Source organism: Electrophorus electricus, chromosome 12 (genome assembly GCF_041902795.1).
Source record: "Electrophorus electricus isolate QZ-2024a chromosome 12, ASM4190279v1, whole genome shotgun sequence".
NCBI classification, from domain to species: Eukaryota; Metazoa; Chordata; class Actinopteri; order Gymnotiformes; family Gymnotidae; genus Electrophorus; species Electrophorus electricus.
The window spans coordinates 2,312,657-2,333,005 of NC_137508.1; the positions used below are offsets into that span (position 1 = coordinate 2,312,657).

At 38.1% G+C, this 20,349-nt stretch overlaps 1 protein-coding gene across 1 annotated transcript; it reads left to right on the forward strand.

Moving 5' to 3' along the window:
• Positions 1-5,235: 5,235 nt before the first annotated feature.
• vwa11 (von Willebrand factor A domain containing 11) lies at positions 5,236-20,052 on the forward strand. Its single transcript, XM_027000440.3, has 16 exons — positions 5,236-5,418; positions 5,546-5,824; positions 6,507-6,600; positions 6,877-7,005; positions 7,102-7,288; positions 7,432-7,601; positions 8,275-8,387; positions 8,542-8,658; positions 9,718-9,897; positions 10,085-10,217; positions 10,853-11,005; positions 11,251-11,343; positions 13,824-14,092; positions 14,252-14,385; positions 15,682-15,841; positions 19,613-20,052. Exons 1-16 carry the CDS (start codon positions 5,236-5,238, stop codon positions 20,003-20,005), a joined length of 2,787 nt encoding a protein of 928 aa, XP_026856241.2. The 3' UTR covers positions 20,006-20,052.
• The last annotated feature ends 297 nt before the right edge of the window (positions 20,053-20,349 follow it).

The window sequence follows — 20,349 nt, forward strand, 5'->3', positions numbered from 1 at the left end:
TTCCTCCAAGAGCCATCAAATCTCTACAACTTGTCCAGAATGCAGTAGCATGACTGGTCTTCAATCTTCCGAAGTTCACACGTTACTCCGCTGCTGCGCTCCTTTCATTGGCTCCCTGTAGCTGCACGCATCAGATTTAAAACCTTGATGCTTGCCTACAAAGCCAAAAATGGACCAGCCCCTTCATACATGAGGTCAATGGTCAAAGCCCAATCCGTACCTACTTTGAACCTCAAGTACGGCTCGGCTTGAAATACCTTGCTTCAGGACTCATGGACGACAAGCATCGAGACCATTTTCTGTCCTGACTCCAAGATAGTGGAATGAACTCCCACTTGCTGTCTGGAAAGCAGAGTCCATTGCAGTCTTCAAACGCAGACTGAAGACCCATCTATTTGCAGAATATTTAAAGGACAACTGACACTGCTCCCATAATGACTGATTAAATTAATACCTGTTGAAGAGTATTGTTTGTTGTTTAACAAATTCTAGCACTTATCATTGTTTAAGATAGACCTTATGTATTTTGCCCTTCTAGGTATCAGCATTCATCCCTGTATTCTACAGTATTCTAGTTCATTGGTATGTTTAATTCTAACCTACTCTACTTGGATATATTCTATGAGTAAATGACAAAGCACTTTTGTAAGTCGCTCTGGATAAGAGCATCTGCTAAATGCCGTAAATGTAAATAACACAGTAGTTATGGAGCTTTTGAAAGGAAATGTGTAAAAGCTAACTAAATAAAATAAAGCCCATTAGATCCTTTCTCCTCTTTGATCAATCATGTTTACTTACTTGGTAAATGTGAGCTTGCTGAATATATGCCAAGACTTCCATTTCTCAATCCTATTGCTGTCATGCACACTAGGGTCTTGACAATCCATATGCAGTTCTAACGGAAACAATTCACACAGTGGTAAACAATCCAAAGGGCAAATCAGAAAATGGGGCGTACAGAGCAAAAGTCCAAAAAGCAGAAAGTCAAAAATATTCAGTGAAATATACCAGAGGAAATAAAAAAATGGAAAACACGAGAGGAAAAAATAAGTGTCAAAACACAGTAATTACAAGCATAAGAACAATGCTTAGAAATGTTCAACTCATACACTGGCAGGACTTCACAAAAGAAATGTGGAGAAACAAATGCTTAAATGCAAATGAGGTTTAAGAAACTAAAAAGATACAGGTGTCGACACCAGGTCCTTCCTCTTGGATGATGTGCCAGGTGAGTAAGATGGTTGCCATGGAAATCAGCAATCCAAGAGAATAAGGATGGACAAAGATGTGCAGGGCCGGAACTCAGGAGTGTTCCACTGAGCCGTACCCCTTCTACTGAAGCTGCTCGCCCCAACACAGAGGATCTAGCAAGGACCTGACAGTAGAAGCGCTGCCTTCGACGTTGAGTGGGGGAGGTGGCTGAGTCCAATACCGACTTCTGAGGAGAGGGTGACAGGTTTTAGTAAAGACACATAAAAGGAAATTAAAATTTAGTAAGAACGAAGCAATTCAACATAACAGGGTTGACTCGTCTCAAGATTTTGAACACGACTATACTCTGAGGCCTTTTTGTTAGGAAGGTAGAGAAACAAACCTGATCAGGCTGGCTGTGAGCGTGAGGTCTTGAGCGATGGGGTGGCCCTTAATGATTGATGTGAAGGTAATGGTGAAGCCTAGCAACAATTGAGGTTTTTTGCTAGTTTGTATTTGGGGCCACTCAGTTACTGCTTGTAACGTGGAATGTTTGCAAGATGGACGCATACGTTGAGAATACGTTTATTAAGGGAAAAACTATAATCATAGTTGTAGTCACAGTCCAGGATCAACTTACAAAACAAAACAAAAAAAGAAACTAAGGAATAGAACCACAGCAAGGAAGTAAAGAAAATGAAAGACATGAGAGAGGGATGCTAGGAGGTGCCAACCGTGACACTGCTTTAACCTTTCATGCATCCATCTCAACTTACAGTTATGATATAGCTTAAAGTCTTGACAGGTCTTCTGAAACTCAAATTCAAATGCGGAGAGGAGATAGATTTTTAGGGGCAAATCCAAAATCAGGGTCAGTAGAACAGTCCAGAGTTGAAACAGAGACAGGCAGATCCACAAGAGCTAACAGACATGATGAAAACTAAACAGGGTGAACAGCAAAACAGAGAACAAGGCATGCTACATGAAACAATAATGAGGCATCAAACAAACACGCTAGGCACAAAACAGAACAAGACTAGTCTCTAGACAGGGAAAACACAATGTTTAAATACACAGGCTAACAAGGACTTGCAAGGAAATAAAACAGGAACAGCTGAAAATAATGAAGGGCAGAGGACTAAACACGGTGAGGAATTAACAGAACAAAAACAGAAGAGCATTAAGTAAAACAAAACAAAGGACCACATGAGAGGTTTCTAGCAAGTAGAAAGTAACGGACTGTAACGGCCCGAGTGTCGCAGGACGCACAGACTCCCTCGACTTTGACACAACATTAATGGTGGACATTACTATACATTAACTGGCTCAAACAGCGTGAATGTCAACACAGGCTACACAAACAATGACCAACAACGATGTACACACTTGCAGGGGTTTATACACAAACGGACACGGAGCACTAAACCCCGAGCAAGTGTGCGCTATCACGAAGGGCGTGGTTACAAACGACGACACACTTGTGAATTCCCCTGCTCACGGCGGGCCGTACCACGTGACTTGAGGGGGCGGGGTGAGCGGAGCATTCCGTGACACGGATTGTTTTCTAAGAGGAGACTATGAACATGCTTAATGAGCTAGGTTTTGTTCCTGGAAAACTGAGTGTAAATTTACCAAACCGTAACCGCTGACTTGACATTCATACTGACCACTCATAGTGATAAAAGCTGAAAGCCTGAGCAGAAGGATATAGCGATACTACATGGATGAGACTACGGTAGTCAAAGCAAGATCAGAGGCACTAATTTTTCTTCTCTACAGGAGCTTAAATTGTATATAAGGATGAGGAAATTAACATGACATGACAAGTATAAACATTAATAGGAGGAAACACAGTACTTGGGAGACTATGGTGGAGGTATTGCTATGAGCCAGTGTGACATCTGTTCACAATAACTACAAATCAGGCGGTAAATGATACAGGCATGGTAGAGAGTTTTATTATAATGCATAAAGAATTTAAGCATCTTAAAACAATATGACTTCGAACTATGCTAAGTTGTTTGGAAATATAACTACTTGCATGTATGCTTGAAACTCAGCTATTGTCCAGTATTAGCAGCTCTGCACTGGATTAGCAGTATAACCTTGGTCCCAGTATACATGCAAAGGTTCGTGACATTATGGGGTGTGATATGCTTTTTGAAAAAAATCCATCTTTAGTCAGATGATCTTTGAATGGTATTTCCCCCATTAAAAGTCATAAATCAAAGTATTTTGCTTCAGAATGACATCTTACATATCACCTATAAGACTAAACGAGGTGAAATATAAGCACACAGTTAATGCCATGTGTTCATTCACATCTTGACAAAAAAAAAAAAGTTCAAAACGTTACTTTAACATTTAGGTATTTTATGGTATTGCCTGCTGTTAAAGTTAAGTCTGTTTAGATCAACGCACAATATAAGTTGAAATTTGACCCTCCCCGTGTTTCCTGTTAAGCACATTCACTCTGGTTGCTATGAAGACGTCATATACACATTTCTGGCCTGTGATTGGTGTATCTCTAAATGGTTACTCATTTTCTAGGTTTTATTACCATATAGAAAGAACAGCGTCCCACCCTTTTATACAACACCTACTTGTATATGTAGAAAGATCCATTAAAGTAGATTTTACCTCAAAAAGCCAGACATATCTGGGAGTAGCACAAAGAGGGGAATCTTAGAAGGTATGAAAAATACATGTTAGCAGTCAGTTTTGTACTATATGTATTGCAACACTTTAAAATTCTCTGTTCTTCATCTTAGTAAATTATTATGTATATAATTAATTATATCCAATTTCCAAATGTCATTAAAATTTATAGAGTATAGATTAACAAACTCTTTAGTTACTGGCAGAGACTACATAAAAATATTACAGCCTTCTACAAGGTTTTAAAGGTTTCAAGGTTTTATTAAACAAGACACAAATGATAAAACCAAAACAGCAAGAACATTTTAAGAATTTATTTTCTTAGATGAATGATGAACCATGAACCACTAACCATGACCCAAGTATGTTATCAGAAGTTGTTTTCTTAAATTCTAAATGCTTATAGTATTCTTTATATAGATTATGTCGTCTCAAAAGCAAGACTCATTTGGATTGTTTAATAGAGTCTTTAAAAGACATGTTATAAAATCTTGATAATGTAATATTTAGTTTAAAAGAAGGCCCAAAATTATCTGCTAATATAATATAATATAATATAATATAATATAATATAATATAATATAAATATTAAATATTGTCAGTATATATTTGGCAAATATGTAATCTTATCAGCTCATATTTGGTAAATATGTAATTATATATTGTTATAGAATTTACAATCACATACACATATGCATAAGTAAAAGATGCATCAGAGACCATATAGAAAGCTATAAATTGATTGCACAAATAAATTATACATTTAACGTTAAGTATCCCCAGTTGACTTCTCAGTTTTCTTAAAATGATGAAATCTCACTTTCTAAGTTTAATATTAAAATCCAAATCATATACCAAAATTGGGTTATACTATGTATAGAAAAAAATGTCAATAGATATTTGGATTTGAATGCAAACAACTGAATTTGAATGTTTTAAATTTGTAGCACAGAGTGTAGAATTGAATTTTAAATGGATATTGAATTTTGTGGTTTGTAAGGAAATCTAAACCTTAAAGCTGAAACTCATGTTTGAGTTTATATGACTAAATGTTTGTCATCCAAAATGGTATAAAATCATATTCCAAAAGAATTAATCTCTTAATTCAATTATTTTTAGATTCAGTTTTTTTTTTGTTTTTTTAAAAAATCTGGGTAACACAGATTCCCCACCCCCATTTATGCCCCTTTAGTAGCTAGTTGTTTAAAATATTAGAAATGCTGAATCCATATTTAAAATAATAATTTGCATTCACACTAAATTAACATAATTTTAACACTGCACCTTTTTGCTAATATTAGAAACACTGTAAATTAAACTGAAGCTAAGCATTGCACGTTGGCGTGCTGGAATAAAAGAATGTGTTTTCCTCTCCCTCAGTTGGGCATGTTGTCATCACTGCACACTCTCGCTCTGGTGGTCCTGCTGCTGTCTGGGGTGCAGGCATTTGTGCCAGTAGGGGTTAGCAGCAACACACATGTGACCATCACTGGCAATGCTGTAATGAAAAAGATCTATGATGTGTGTGAGGCAGTGGCCGAATCAGAGGGTAGAGAGTTCAAGCCAACGGTGAGTGTGCCCTTCTGTGTGTGTGTGTGTGTGTGTCTGTTTCTTCACCCTTCACAATTTATGCTCATTTATTAAGCTGCGATTGGACAGGTCTGTCACTCTACCTCTCTTATCCTCTGTGTGGTAGGGTTCATCTGTAGAGGAGCTATTGCGCGAATGTTTAGGTACAGCCACTGGTGAAGTATCTGGAGCCAAGTTCCATGAAGCCCTGAATCAAATTTACATGCAGAATGGTCTAGTGGACCGTGACTTCATGACCAGCAGTCCACATCATTTCAGTGATGAGGCTTTCAATGAGGGACATGCTCTGATCAGCCAAGGTACTGCTGCCATCAAAGCCAATATCCGCAAAGACAGTTTGCAAGCTGCTCGAGAAACACTGGGCCGAGTCCTACACACTCTCCAGGTGAGATTATGGCCTTTAAACAAATAGTTTAAACAAAATTAAAGTTAAAAATTTGGCTTTGTCTAAATTAACTATTTAAATATGCAGTAAAATTAGAGTAAATATAAAAGTAAGCTTCTGCATAATTTTTGTAGTGTACTGTAGTACAGTATAGGTCTTTGCAGTTTCTGAAATTTTAGTTGAACTGTATTCCTTCTTAAGGTCTTGTTATTTACCCAAGGTAAACACTTTCTGCTGTTAAAGAGATAATATACTGTGTACTGTATTTTATAAATTATTTGTATACATCAGGTTTTATGCACCATAAACAGTGTTTTCTTCTATCTAAAACCTTACCAACCTTATTTATTGATAGCTCAAAAGCAAACAAACATGCGTTTATAAAAAGGTTATATGGATATGGATCCTGCACTGTTAACACAGAAACAGCGAATGCATCATTTAAACAAGAACTTGATGAAATAAGAACCTGATGTCATGTTAGTAATGAAAAATAGCCCTAAGCCTAACAAATAAGGAAAACAGAAAAAAAACTGTAAAATACATTAAATATCACAGTAATAACAGGAACATTTATCTCATCCCCATTATGAAATATAGTACTTTTACAGTAAACATTGTGAAATCATGCAGCTGACGTTTCAACATTCCCATGAACATCAGGATATGCATGTTCTTGCAGGATTTTTACAGCCATAGTAATTGGGTTGAGCTTGGTAACAAGAGGACATATGTCAACCTAATAAGACCAGACCTCACCATCCATAATATAGCAGGTAATGAAAGAATAAAGGTGAGGGGAGGGGAGAAAGAGAAAGAGAGAGAGAGAGAAACGCATCTCAGTGTAACTCTTGTATGTGTATAGGTATGAGTGTGGGTGTGAGAGAAAGAGTAATATATAGAAAAAAAATCTGTGTGGCAAAACATTTTAATTTATTACAGGTCTAAAGTCCTGTAATTTAGTGATTTAACAAATAATTTTTGTAACAAATACAAATACTTTTTGTATAAGCTCAAAAAGAAAATTTTGTGTGTGTGTGTGTTTTTGGAAGACGTGAACACTTCAACTTGCAGTGACTGTGCCACTGGTACTTGTTCAAATCCCTTGTTGCCATCCATTTTGAATGAGAAGAAACTCACGTCGGGATACATGGGCCTGGCTTCCTCTTACAAACCTAAAGGTGGAGCTAAGATGAACATATTCAAAAGAAGACATATATGAAGAAGTCCATGTAAAAGCCATGCTTTCAAACACCTCTTTGTATCTGTGACCTCAGGTAAATGTAGTCATGGTGGAGATGCCGACCTTAGTAGTACTCAGAATCCTCGGGGCGGCATCAGCAAAGATGAGCGTCATCCCCATAATGTGGACTTCCATAACACTGCAGTTTCCCTGGCAACAGAAGCCTCTCTCGAGCTGTTGGAGGATATACGTGGAGCATCTGGCAATAATGCCTACCTGCGGTAGGGAGCAAGATAGGGTACTCAAGGTTGTGTAGGATATGTGTGCATATAGGGTTTTTATACGTAACTTAATTTGCTCTCTCTCGCTTGTTCTCGCTCTCTCTCTCTCTCTCTCTCTCTCTCTCTCTCTCTCTCTCTCTCAGGCTAATGGGCATTGCTCGCTCTGCTGTTCTCTGCTTTGTGATTGACACAACAGGCAGTATGGCTGATGACATCACTGAAGCTAAGAGAGTTGCATACAACATCATCGACAGTAAGAAAGGGACTCAGGATGAACCTTCAGAATACATTTTGGTTCCATTCAACGATCCAAGTAAGAAAGCTCAGGCATGCTGTGGCATTTTGTAAAATTATTCATGGCCTAAATGAATGAGGCACACAACACATTCATCTAACCTCATCATTATGTTAGACAATGACCTTTATTCATCAAAGTTGCATAAAAACAGGTTGACTAGATTGGCAGCGCCTCTTTGATTGCCTGAGTTATGAAATGCTGAAAGTGCAAGAATTTTCTTAGAATTATGACAAGAATGAAGTTATTTTTGTTAGTGCTCCTGACACCACTGACATGAAATAACATACATGGTTATGCAAAAATATTTGCATCGTTTACTTTCAAATTTGGACAGGCAGATAAATGCAGTGGTAAGAGGTACTTTTTCCAGCTGCGAGTTATGTGCTGTCATATAAAGACATAGAGAAGGTGACTCAGGCTTTTATTTATCATTCATGCTTATCTTGTTGTAATTCACTTTACCTGGGAGTTTTTCAGTCATCCCTATGTTGCTTGCAGCTGCTTGCAGGATCATCCAAACACAATGAATGAAAAATTAAACTTTTGGTGAAACTTACATGTGCTTGTAGAGTTGCAACTTTGATTAACAAAGATTATGTGTTTATAACAAATGATCTAAATAATGTTAATACCGGTGGCAATCTGTTATAGTGCATGCATGGGTTTGTGTTTATGTGTGCTTCTGCAGAGTTTGGACCCCTTACAAAGACAACAGACCCTGATGTGATGAAGAGAGAAATCTCAAAGCTCACTGCCACTGGGGGTGGGGATGAACCAGAGATGTGTCTGTCAGGACTGCAGGTACTGAGGCAACTACTGAGAAATTCCTATAGAGGAAGCCACAACAAAACATTGTTTCTCACCCTGAGTAGATGTTGGCAGCTCTTAGCCACAATATGCAATTCACTGTGCATTTGTGCCTCTATCAGTGTCTCTGTGTCTCTCTTTCTATTAGCTGGCTCTGACAGGAGCTCCTGCCTCCTCTCACATCTACGTTTTTACTGACGCGCCAGCTAAAGACATGAACTTAGAAAAAACCATCATAGCCCTCATTCACAGCACCAAATCTACAGTAAGCACCTCAGTCTTGACATTCTACATCAATATTGGGCCACTTAAAGAATTAAAGGAAAAAATCTTGCCGGATTTGTTGATAGCTTAATTAAATGATCAAACAAAGAATTTTGGTTTTTTTAACCTTTGAAAATAGTTATTATATCTGTATAGTACAAAACAAAAAATAAACAGAGGCCCAAATTTAATAATATTAACTGGTCTTATAAAGATTAGGACTGTCTCACATTGTCAGAGTGTTCAAATACAGTTAATATAACCAAGTACTTATTTTCTATAATTGTGCATAATTGTTAGTAGCACTTGAGAACAGTTGGGGAAATTGTGGACTCAAAATTTCTTCCCAAGACCAGTTGACAATTCTAACCATTGGTAAGCGAAGGAAGGATGCAGATGCTTAGTTGGATTGAAATTTAATCATAAAAATATAAAATAAGAACAGAGAAAAAAAATGAACATTGGAAACATGACAACTAGAAATAAACAAAAGAAAACAAACCAAACTCAGTGAAACACAGAATGCATTAAGCACATATAACATGGAGAAAAAAAACAAAAATGTTCCATACAAACCACAACAAGAAGAGGCGTAAGAAACACCTGGGAACAGTAAAGGCAGGTAATCAGTTAACAAGAAACGAAGTTGGGGAACAAAACCAAAGCACACACAAAGACCATACGGTGGAGAGATGAAAACGGAGCACGATACTTTATGAACCATTGGGGAAACTGTGACAAGAATTTAAAATATCTGAACAAATATTAAAGTTCATTTAGTTTAAATTCATGTCTAGTTTTGAGACTAGACAATCTAGTGAGTCTAGTTTTTATAATGGCTTAGAGTTGTAGGCCATTGTAACCTGATCTCAAGTTCATGTTTGTGAATAGAGCACACATTTTTCTGGTCTGTGTATTGATTGGACATATAGTATCTTTCTCCAAATATGGTCCTGAACACAAAACTAAAAATTGTTTCTTTTCATCTTTTCTCACTTGACTCTCTCATCTTTGTTGTGTTTCGTGCTCCCCTCTGCTTGCCTGCTCCTTTCATTCTCAGGTATCCTTCTTCATAACATCAAAGACAACATCAGTAAGAACTGTAAGGATGGAGGGGCGCACAAAGTTCCAGCTATATTATGACTTTGCTTTAGCCTCTGGAGGTCAAGCTATAGAGGTCAGCAAGGCTAACCTGCCCAATGCTACTGACATCATCGTTGACTCCTCCACATCTGCTCTGGTAGGAAATCTTATGTGCATGACTCGGAAAGCATAAAAAATCCCCCACATGGTGCTGGGCATCTGCAAAGTGCTAATTGCAACGCTATTATGTCGGCAGAGGGGGACGCTCTTAAGACTAAAAAAAGTATTCTGAAAGAACTCTCTTTTGTCTGTCCATGATATGTAAAGCCATCTGTCATTTCCAGGTGACAATCCTACAACAAGCCAAGAACCCAGGTCGTGTGGAGAGTTTCCCCTTCCTGATAGATGCATCATTGTCCAATGTCACTGCCTACATCACTGGAAATAATCTCATATTCACTTTACATAGTCCATCAGGTGGGGTCCCCGCCATGTACACTGGAATCTCACTGCACAGGCTTTCCAAGTTGGAGTGATCTGAGTTTTACCTGAGAATGTCCTAGTGCAGTTTATTTACTGTGGGACCCTATCCAAGTCAATTAATATTCAAAATATTGCTGGACAGTGCGTTATCTAGGAAAATAATTGTATTTCACTGTATTTTAAACTGACAGTTTGTAATGAAGTGTAAATTGTGTAAATAAATTCTGACCATTTATATCTTATAGTATAGCATCCCAAGTGTTGTTCAGCAAATGTTATATCTGTTTAAGCAGAACCTATAATGGGAGACTTTTTTCAGCCCTCCTTTTTCAGTCAGCTACTAATTTGGATTAGTATTATCAATACTATATTTTAAAGAATCAAAAATGCTTGATCATCTCCAAAACGTATATTTTGGACAAATTAGTACATAAGTAGTTTCACAACAAAATAAAAGCATGAATAATGACCGAAAACATGACTGCTGTGTAAAAGATGAAAGGCATTTGGTTAGCAGATGCCTTTACTTTATTTATCTAATGAATGGGAGGGTGCTAGAAGCTTTTAGAAATATATTGAGATTTTTACAAAAAAATTGTGTCCTGACATTAACTGCTGTTGTTGTTTAGGTGTGACTCAGACTCACACTGTGGATAAGGGACCTCTGGCTTTGATTCAGACTGTGGGGAATCTACGACACATTCTCTTCAGCTCTCACATGGAGACTGGATTGTGGCACATCAGCATGGAGTCCACAGCGGCATACACCATCAAAGTTACTGGTGAGCTTGGTCTCACAGCTCCTACACACTTATAACATTAGGATACAACACACTAGTAGCAGTCAAAAGCTTATTAAATAGAATAAGCTTTATCTTTCCTTTACTAAAAGGGTATTTTGTAGTTTCATCATTAACATGGGCATAGACATTGAATATGTTGAAAAGGAAACTTGAGATGTAAAAAGGAGCAGCTTATAATGGTTATGTTGGCAATTGTGATAATGGCTTAAGTATGTGTTTTCCAGGTCAGAGTCCAGTTACGTTTATCTACAGTTTTGTGGAGGAATTCAAAGGTCCACACCCAGGATTTGCTACTATTGATGGTCGCCCACAGACAGGTTACAGAAGTTATAAGAATTACTATGTTTACATGTGTTAATAATTTCTAAAAAGACATATCACAATAATGCAAATACCTCTACTCTATATGGTGTACTGAGGTGGGTGAGTCTCACTGGTATCAAAAATAATACTCCAATTTATTTCATAGTCAGGGGCATTTTTTGACAAACTGCTTTTTCAAAAGGTATCCCTTGTGATTTATATCTGCTAGTGACTTCCTGTTTTTACACTACAGTCCAAGTGTGCACAGTATAGTTTTTGGTTTTTGGTGTTCTATGTTGTTTCAAACATTTTATTCTGTAATAGTCTTTTGGTGATTCTACTACACTCTAGAGTCATATATCAGTTAAACAACATTCTCCAGCCTAACTAACTTTATAGTGCAAGTTAATATTTGCTAACAAACAAACAAGCTTGTCTGTAGTATTCACAGTGCCTTTTGGTGACATTCTCTGCTGTTACAAAGCTAAATCAGGAGGTTTTCAATTAGACTGCTAGCTAGCCAGAATGCCCAATGAGATGGTAGTATCTGATTTTCAGATGACTCACATAGATATTGCTAAACAGTTTATGGAGTTTATAGCAGAGTTTATGGGGGGTTGGGGTGATTTGGCAGGGATGCCAATGACTCTATCTATATTAATTCTCAAATCAAATATACTGTTGATGACTGATTTGGTAGCAATTATATGTATATCTGTATGTCGTCTGTGCAACAGTGAAAATTAAGACCATGATAGCGAATGATATGTCTTAGGGGCAGTGCTATTCAAATCTGGACATTGAATCCAAATCCAGTCCTGGATTTTGTAATCCCTTGTAGTTAATTAAATCATTAAGGTACGTGGTTGGTCATTTTGTTGTCATACCTGACTCTGGTAAAGTGAAGGTGGAAAATCTATAAGACCTGGACCTTGAGAACTGTGATTTCAATACTTCTGTCCTAGGTGAAGCATGTATATTTTGAAATGGAGAAATCCAAGGTCAGATCCTTGAGGTATAGTGAATGATTGTTTCTTAATAGAAAAACTGTCTAAGATATTTGGTAAATCAGGAGAGTGCAGTTCTAGTGATGCCAGTGGCAGAGAGATGAGTGAGTAGGACATTGTGGCAAACAGTGTTAAATGCTGCATTAAGATTGAGGAGGGGAGATGTAATGATCCCAGAGTCTGTGGAGAGAAGGGAGTATTTGGGGGATGATTTAGACTTTGCTGATTCTCTATTATGCAGTGACCAGGGTAATTTAGTGGCAACTCTTGCATAATTATGACAAGAATTTGTTGTCACCACAAATATTTCCTGGCCCTGGTTTCCAGTACAAGATTTGTGGAAAAATAAACCATAATTAGTCTCAAGAGTGCTGAAAGGCCTGACACAATGTTAGTAACTGTTTGGCCCTACAGTGGAAAATGGATTAAAGTCTAATATGAATGTTGGAATGGCTCTACAATGCCAAGGGGGACCTGGGACATTGTCTTTGCCTGGGCACACACTGAGCAGGTCATTACATAATGCTGGATGTCTGTGTTGAGGGTTGGCCACATGGGACAGAAATTTTTCTTGTCTGTCATTCATTCAGGGGTCTGTAGCTGCCATATCCATGATTTTACTAACCTCTCTGTAGCAATGATTTCCAAGTAGGTGATTCCTGAATTTTAGATGGTTTTGCTGCTGGACCCTACCTGAACCCAAAGAATATCCATACTTGGCGTAAACCAATGGGGGGCAAGCATCACAGTTAATGAGCTTTTGCAGTACAAACAGTCAGCTGCTGGTGCTACAGACCATGGTGAAATGCTGATGTGACAAGTGCTTATTCATTTCAACCATCTGCTGCGGCCCATGTGAATTTCCTTGGTATGTTCAGTATAACTGTTGCTGCCCATAGCAACAGAGAAACATAACCACAAATGTTACTTAGAAACTTTCTGTTTAAAAAAGTGTTTGGGGGACTTGAGGAGTTTCAAATCCTTGGGCCCAACAGCGGGAACTGAGCTCCTTTCTCCAGTGTGGAAGCAGAAGATGCTCTTTGAGCAGTCAGCTCATGGATGAGGGTATCCATCTAAAAATGTTCTAGCTCTGTTGCTGTTCAGAGCTGCTGCTGTTGGATCTATTGTTGTTGTAGCACCAAGTTAACCTTTAAGCTGACAAGAAACCTGTGTTAATCAAAGGTTATGGAGCACTGTAGATGTGCTGTATAGAGCAGACCCCTAACATTTCCCACACACTCACCCCAGTACACTATTTAGCATATCACCAGATAACTTTGTGCTTCTCTTTGGCCCTTTTCCTTGTTTGGTCTTCCTCTTTTTTCCTATAGTTCAAACCGTAGTTATACATTTATGTAGCCTGTTTATAATTGTGATCAAAATTGTTTTGTGGCAAAACAATATGATTTTGAGAGTGCAAGATGGATCTTACCAAAATAAATGTGACCGCTATTCCTCTCCCTCTCTCCCCTCGCCTTTGCCCTCAGGCTTACCCACTAAGCTGTTGCTGACTGTAACAGGGCAGAAAGGTGTGGAAGCCCTAAAGATTCAAGAGGTTGCTCTAGTAGAGGTCTCTGGAGCTCGTGCATCGAATGGAACCATAGAGGAAGTGGGTGGTGGGGACTTCTTAGTTACTGTGAGTAATGTTCCAGAAAGGGAATTTGTAGTTATGGTGAAAGGAGAAGAAAAGACCACTGCAAGCCACTTCCAAAGGCAGAGCACCACACAGATGTCCCTGTCTACAGTCACTGTCAAGGTACATGCATTTTCCATGCATCCTGACTTATGGGATCATGGAACACATACTTTAAAAATAACTTATGCATAAGACCTTAGCATCTTGAATTCAGAAAATCTTTTAAAAAAATGTTTTTTGTTTTTTTTTCAAATTTCTCTAATTCTTTTTCCCCTGCAGGCTACAGTGAACAGCACCATGTTGCCTGGAAAAGAATTTAAACTAAAATTCACAATAACCACCAATGGAACAAGTGGCACATACAGTGTCATTGCCACGAATGACAGAAACATCCCTATGAGATTTGATTCAACGTAAATGAACATGACTTGTTTCCTCAATTGATCAAAAATTGGAGCATAGAGTATTTGTAGTACACTTTAACAAGGCTAGTGAAGTTTGTGTTAGTTTCAAGAATACTGTAGTCTACAGGTAAAAATGAACTGCTCTGAAATACTTCGATGTTTATTGGAAACCAAATACATATATTCCACTCAGACTGTATATACAATTGATAGTACGTCACCTTTGATTACCATTGAGAATTTTTAAAGCCACCAAGGTGGCTAGCATGGGAGCTGGCAATTTGGGTGCGGCTGCATAGTGGATGACAATTAGAGCCGTTAGACACTGTAGGCGGGACAGTATTGCACCCAAACTCTGGCTAAATTTGTTTAGTGCAACGTAACAACATAAAAGAAAGAATATGTTCTTATACATTAGATAGTTAAGCACCCATAATCAGTAAACATGTGCATTTCCATCAGGATTGTGAAATTAAAATTATTATCACAATATATTGGCAACTTCGCTAGCAAAATATCTTGACATTTAGTGTTAGCAAGCTAACACTAGCTAAATTACGTTACATAAAGCATCTTAACCATACCTTGCATATTTAGTGCTTCCAAGAGATATTTAATAAACGCCTATTATATGTGAAGTAATTACAAGATGCTGTCAGTCATGTTATTTAATGACACGATGAACAAAATCTGAATATTGCATCCCAAGTTCTAAACTACCTTAGCAAACTCAAAATGATATGACCCCCAAGATATTGCTTTACTTCAAAAATGTCAAATTGAACAGTCAACTTTACTAAAATAGTGAAGGGTAAAACAGTCAACTGAAACTTAATTGATATAGGTTAGCTGACTACGAGTCAGCTACCTGTACCTTCACGCTAGACCCGTCAGTATTACCCGTCAGTTACCTCGTCGCCACACTCCTTTAAAAATAATCAAATAACTTATAGAAAACAGATTAATCGTGAGATGTAAACGTATGGGGACCGTATAGAATCGACAAAACAATTCCCCCGACATTAGGAGATGTGTAATTTGAAATGAAAGTTTGTCGTTGGATGTCTCCACTTAGATGGGAATGGGCGAGTTGTACTGCAACCAGCCACTCGAAGGCATTAGACATAGTGGCTTCACTTTTCACCTGCTGTCGTCCAGTCCACTTGTATTTACAGTCTGATTCCACTTCACAGCTCTGCTCCACAAACATTACACTGCTCAAGTTCAAGCACCAATAGCATAATCTTAACACAAACAAGACTGGCGTCTGATCAGTATAATAGAACAAACTACTTTTGATCACAGGCTCAACCTGGTGAGTGGGGGCAGTGCTGAAGGTACAGTGATATTCAATCCACCAGCAAACATCCAATCAGGCACTGATGTTACTTTGACCATTGGAGTTGAAGGACCAGGACCTACCGATACCAACTTTGCTGTGGTTCCCCTATCAGTGCTCAACAAGGTAATTTATATTAAGAACAGTATGATTGCACTTGTTACCATAGTAACTGAGATGCTTGAGGGGCATGAAACAGTTCTGAGAAACCATAAATGGAAAAAAGGTAATATTTCTTGGGTTAACCCATAAGCTGTTACACATTGCAGTTTATCAGTTGCATTGCAGAATTTACATCCAAAACCCTTTCTTAGAAACTCTTGTGCAAGGAAGTGAATTAGGATAAATATTTGTATTACATCAGGATTTCTGGTAGGATCTTGTCATCTACTAATCATTACATTTACCTTAGTAGAGTCTATTGTACAGACTGCCTTACAGAAGTGTTTTTTTGCCAACAAATAATAAGTGTATGTAACAAGGCAGCTTCAGATATTTGAGCTGGATCTGTGTGCAGGGTTTCCTCACAACACAAAACCCAAATGCAGGATTAGAAGTTTGCTAAACCATAATCTAGTTATCAAAAAAACTATTCAAATTAAAGAAGCAGCAGCAGCACTAAAAACCACAGAGAGCAGTAACTGGCAACATTTGAGAGTATGTTTGCATAGGAGCCTCTTCTAAAGAGAAGCAAATAAGGTCAGATGAGATGCAGGTGCAAGTGATTAGGTGACAGTTCAGTACTCTTGGGTAGAAGATCAGATTGGCTATCCTGTTAAATTGTCCTGTGTGTGAGAGAGAATGTGAATGAATGAATGAATGAATGATTGTGTGCTCCTTCCAACACCTGATAATATTATTGTCAAGTTCAATTTTCACCATGCTTGCTGAGCACAGGATGAATGATAAACGTCTGTCCCCTCTGAGTTGTTGAAGTGTTTCCAGAATATCTTTGAGGTCTCCTGATAGTCACTGTACATGGCCTTTCTAAGTACCTTCCAGCCCTGGAGTTCCCCAAGACAGCCAGGTCTGAAAAGTCTGCTTTTTCTGCTTGACTGTGGTCCTCACCACTGGGTTTTTGGGTTGCTGTTATAATTGGCACTGACAAGCTTTTGGGCACAGCTATATGCAGCTGCTTCCACAATGGTGGTCTTGAACAGGGTCAATTCAGAGTCCATGTCAGCCACCTCTGACAGAATGTGAAAGAAAGTGGGAATTTAAATCATTCTGGTTGGAGTCTTCTGTCAGAATTTCCAGGTAGACTCATTACATATTTGGGTGTACCAAGTCTGTTAGCAGATTTTCCCTGCTCTCAATTTACCACTCAGCACCTCTCTTGACCTGAATGTGCAAAAAATATGGCCTCAAATCAGATGACAGAACCACAAAGTCAATCATTGACTTTCTACCCAAGGTTCTATCCCCCATCAAGGAGACTGATTGCAGAGGCCATACTGTGTGTAGAGGGGAGTCCAACTGTTAACCTCATGCACAGCTCCTTCTCCTGTTAGGGAGGTTATGTTTCATATATCAAGAGCCAGTTTCTGCCAAGGTCTGTAACACCAAGGGCTGCTCCACACTGGCCTTTGTCTAATGGGTATTGCACCACATCCTCAACCTTGGGAGTGGTGGGCCCACATGGTCCTCCCACATTGCCTTTTTTGACTGAGCCCAACTGAGTTACATGGGCTGTTTGGCCATCAGGCACTTGCTGACCAACACTACTCTCAGACCTGGTTCCATGGCTAGATCCTGGTAACCTCCTCTTAGGAACCCTGTCTCCTGTTCATCATGGGAAAACCTACCAGTAGACTGATGCTCCTGATGACCTAACCCTGGAGATAATTGGACCACCCAAGCCCTTCCACTGTGACAAAGTCCCAATCCAGGAAGGGGTATGACTTGGTAATGTGGTAGCTCAGTGGTTAAGGTAAATGATTGGTAATCATAAGGTTGCTTGGTTCAAGCTGCCAGTGTTGGGCCCCTGAGCAAGGCCCTTAAACCTCAATTGCTCAAGTTGTACTCAGTCATAAGTGTAAGTTGCTTTGGATAAAATTGTCAACTAAATGCTGTAATTAGCAGAGATGCAGTCTTGGTGTCAGAATTCATTTCATTTAAGACCAAGACTAAATGGCAGAGTTGGTCCAAACTGGTGTGATAAGTTAGAGTTTACGAAGCCAATAACCCCCTGAAGCTGCATGAGTATGGACATTACCAAATAATCACAGTGATCATAATTAGTGATGAAGGCAGTTTTTCCATTCATATCCTTCATGCAATCTCACACAAATATCTAGTTTGGTGAAAAATATCTAGTTTGATTGAAAATGTTTTATTCCAAAGTTCTGTTTTGTTGATGCTAATAACTTACTAATATTATCAAAAAATGTTTTGGAATATGTGGCAAAAACTTCACAAGTAGAAATTGCATTAAAAGCCTTAGCATGTACATTTTCTTTGTTAATTTTTAACCAAGCCTGTGCTTGTATGTCTGGTGAATGTCGAGTGCTGAGCCTGTATGGTATTGTACTCTATACTAAAACTAGAAAAACAGCAGTTATATACACAGTTGGGTATGCTATGGAGCAATGCTTAAATGGAACCTGTATGTGGTGGCAAGGTATTCAGTCACCACACATTTTATGTTTATTCAGTTTCCATGTCACAATGATAAAGTCCCATATGGTGTCAGAAGTGACAGTTTCTCCATCAAAATCATGTTTTGGTCAAGTAATTATCAAGGCTTATGGAGGTTTGAGACATGCTGTCATTGAAAATGAAGACCTGTTAAGTACCTAACTTTGCAACATGAACCTGTTTTGTCTTTATCACCATTCATTATTTCTGGAAACAATAGAGCTGCAGCTACAACAAATGCGCAACAGTCAGAATATTGATTGGTCAAATTAGCTTGTTAATTCATCACATTAACTTAGCTAACCAGCTGTCTATGTACATTTTCTAGTTAAATAGTTACATTGCTATCTTAGCTGGCTGGTTACTCATGTTTATTAATGTTATAGGAATTGCTTGTAGTCACTGAAGCTGTCCTCCTTTGGAGCAGGAACAACAATTGAGGTTTTGGAGCACACCACCAAATCACAAAAAAATGCAAATACTTGAGATGAAACCCCTCAGGCTTACCTGCTAAATTGTTTCTGTTGCTAATAATAACTGGGCAGAAGTGTGTAGTTAAATTCCCTTATGGCAACAATCTCTGCTGACTGTTTGTGTAGATCATAGTCATACTCAAGTCAAAATCCAACTTGTCCTGAATTTTTATACCAAGATGCATGTAATTACTTTCACTTTATACCAATATTATCCCATCACTATTGAGTGAGTATCCTTAGGCTCTTGTCTATAAAATCAATCACACCTATTTTTTTTTAATCTTAAGTGTCCATCATAACAGTAACATAACATCCACAATTTAGGTACACAGATTTCTAATAAATATATAATAAAAACATACAATCTGTTGCACAGTACAAAGACATAATAAGCACCATCCTATCCAATATATCCCTGAGATCTTAAGCCTCAATATTCAAATAAAATGAAATTCATTAAACCAGTTTAAATTTTAAATCACACAATTCAATGTTTCTCAACGTTACTATTCATTTGACACATCATTTTCATTGGTATGTTGTTTTACCTAATTCACCTGTTTGTATTTCCTTTTTCAACTCTGCTGTGGTGAGACGCAAGAGATATATATGAACCCATGACAACAGATCTCCTCAGAGTCATCTACAATGAGAAACAATATCACCTAAAATACGTTTGGGTGGTTCTGGATAAATTAACATCACCCTGTACTGTGTACAAAGGTGAGTAAATGCTAAATTGTAGTTTTTTTATGATTAATCTTGCTTCCTTTGTTAACAACAGGTGACTGACTTTACTCCTCCAAAGTGTGTGATTGTTGGTGTAAGTACTATTTGCCCAACTGACTGTACCGAGTCCAACTGGGACCTGTCTGTCAACATCACAGATGGCAATGGCTCAGGTATTCAAGAAATCTCAATCCAGAAAGGCAATGGAAACTTTTCCCAAGACGCTGTGGTAGATGGGGGTGTAATTGTGGTGATGGGTCTCTACAGTGCCTCCTGTTGCTCCCCAGATGTAACTGTGTCTGCTGTTGATAAAGAAGGAAATGTGGGTAAATGCATCTTCACTGTTGAAAAGAGTGGAGGTGCTAGGGTCAGTCTATCAGTACCACTAGGGGCCTGTCTGCTGGCTTTAGCCCTGAGTGTACTTTATGATATTTTCCCCCTTCTATAATAAAGTCCTGATGCAACATCTTATTGTGTTCTGATTGCTTATATCTTCTGACTTTCTTTGAAATATAATTTGAACCACAGGTAGCCAGACTGATGTTGAATAATTTGAGCAGTTCTACTAACTTTATCCTGATATAAAATTTCAATCTTTTTTTTTTTAATAACTCTCATTAAAAATGTACTGCATTTTCTAAAATCATGTTCAGGTTTAGTTTTCAAATTGTCTTGGAAGTGTGATTTTAAAGGCATTTTCTATTATTATAAATCTTTTTCATGACCCAGTAAGAATAATTTTACTATGCAATGACTTGTTTATTTTCAAGAATCCTTATTTACTAATGTGTT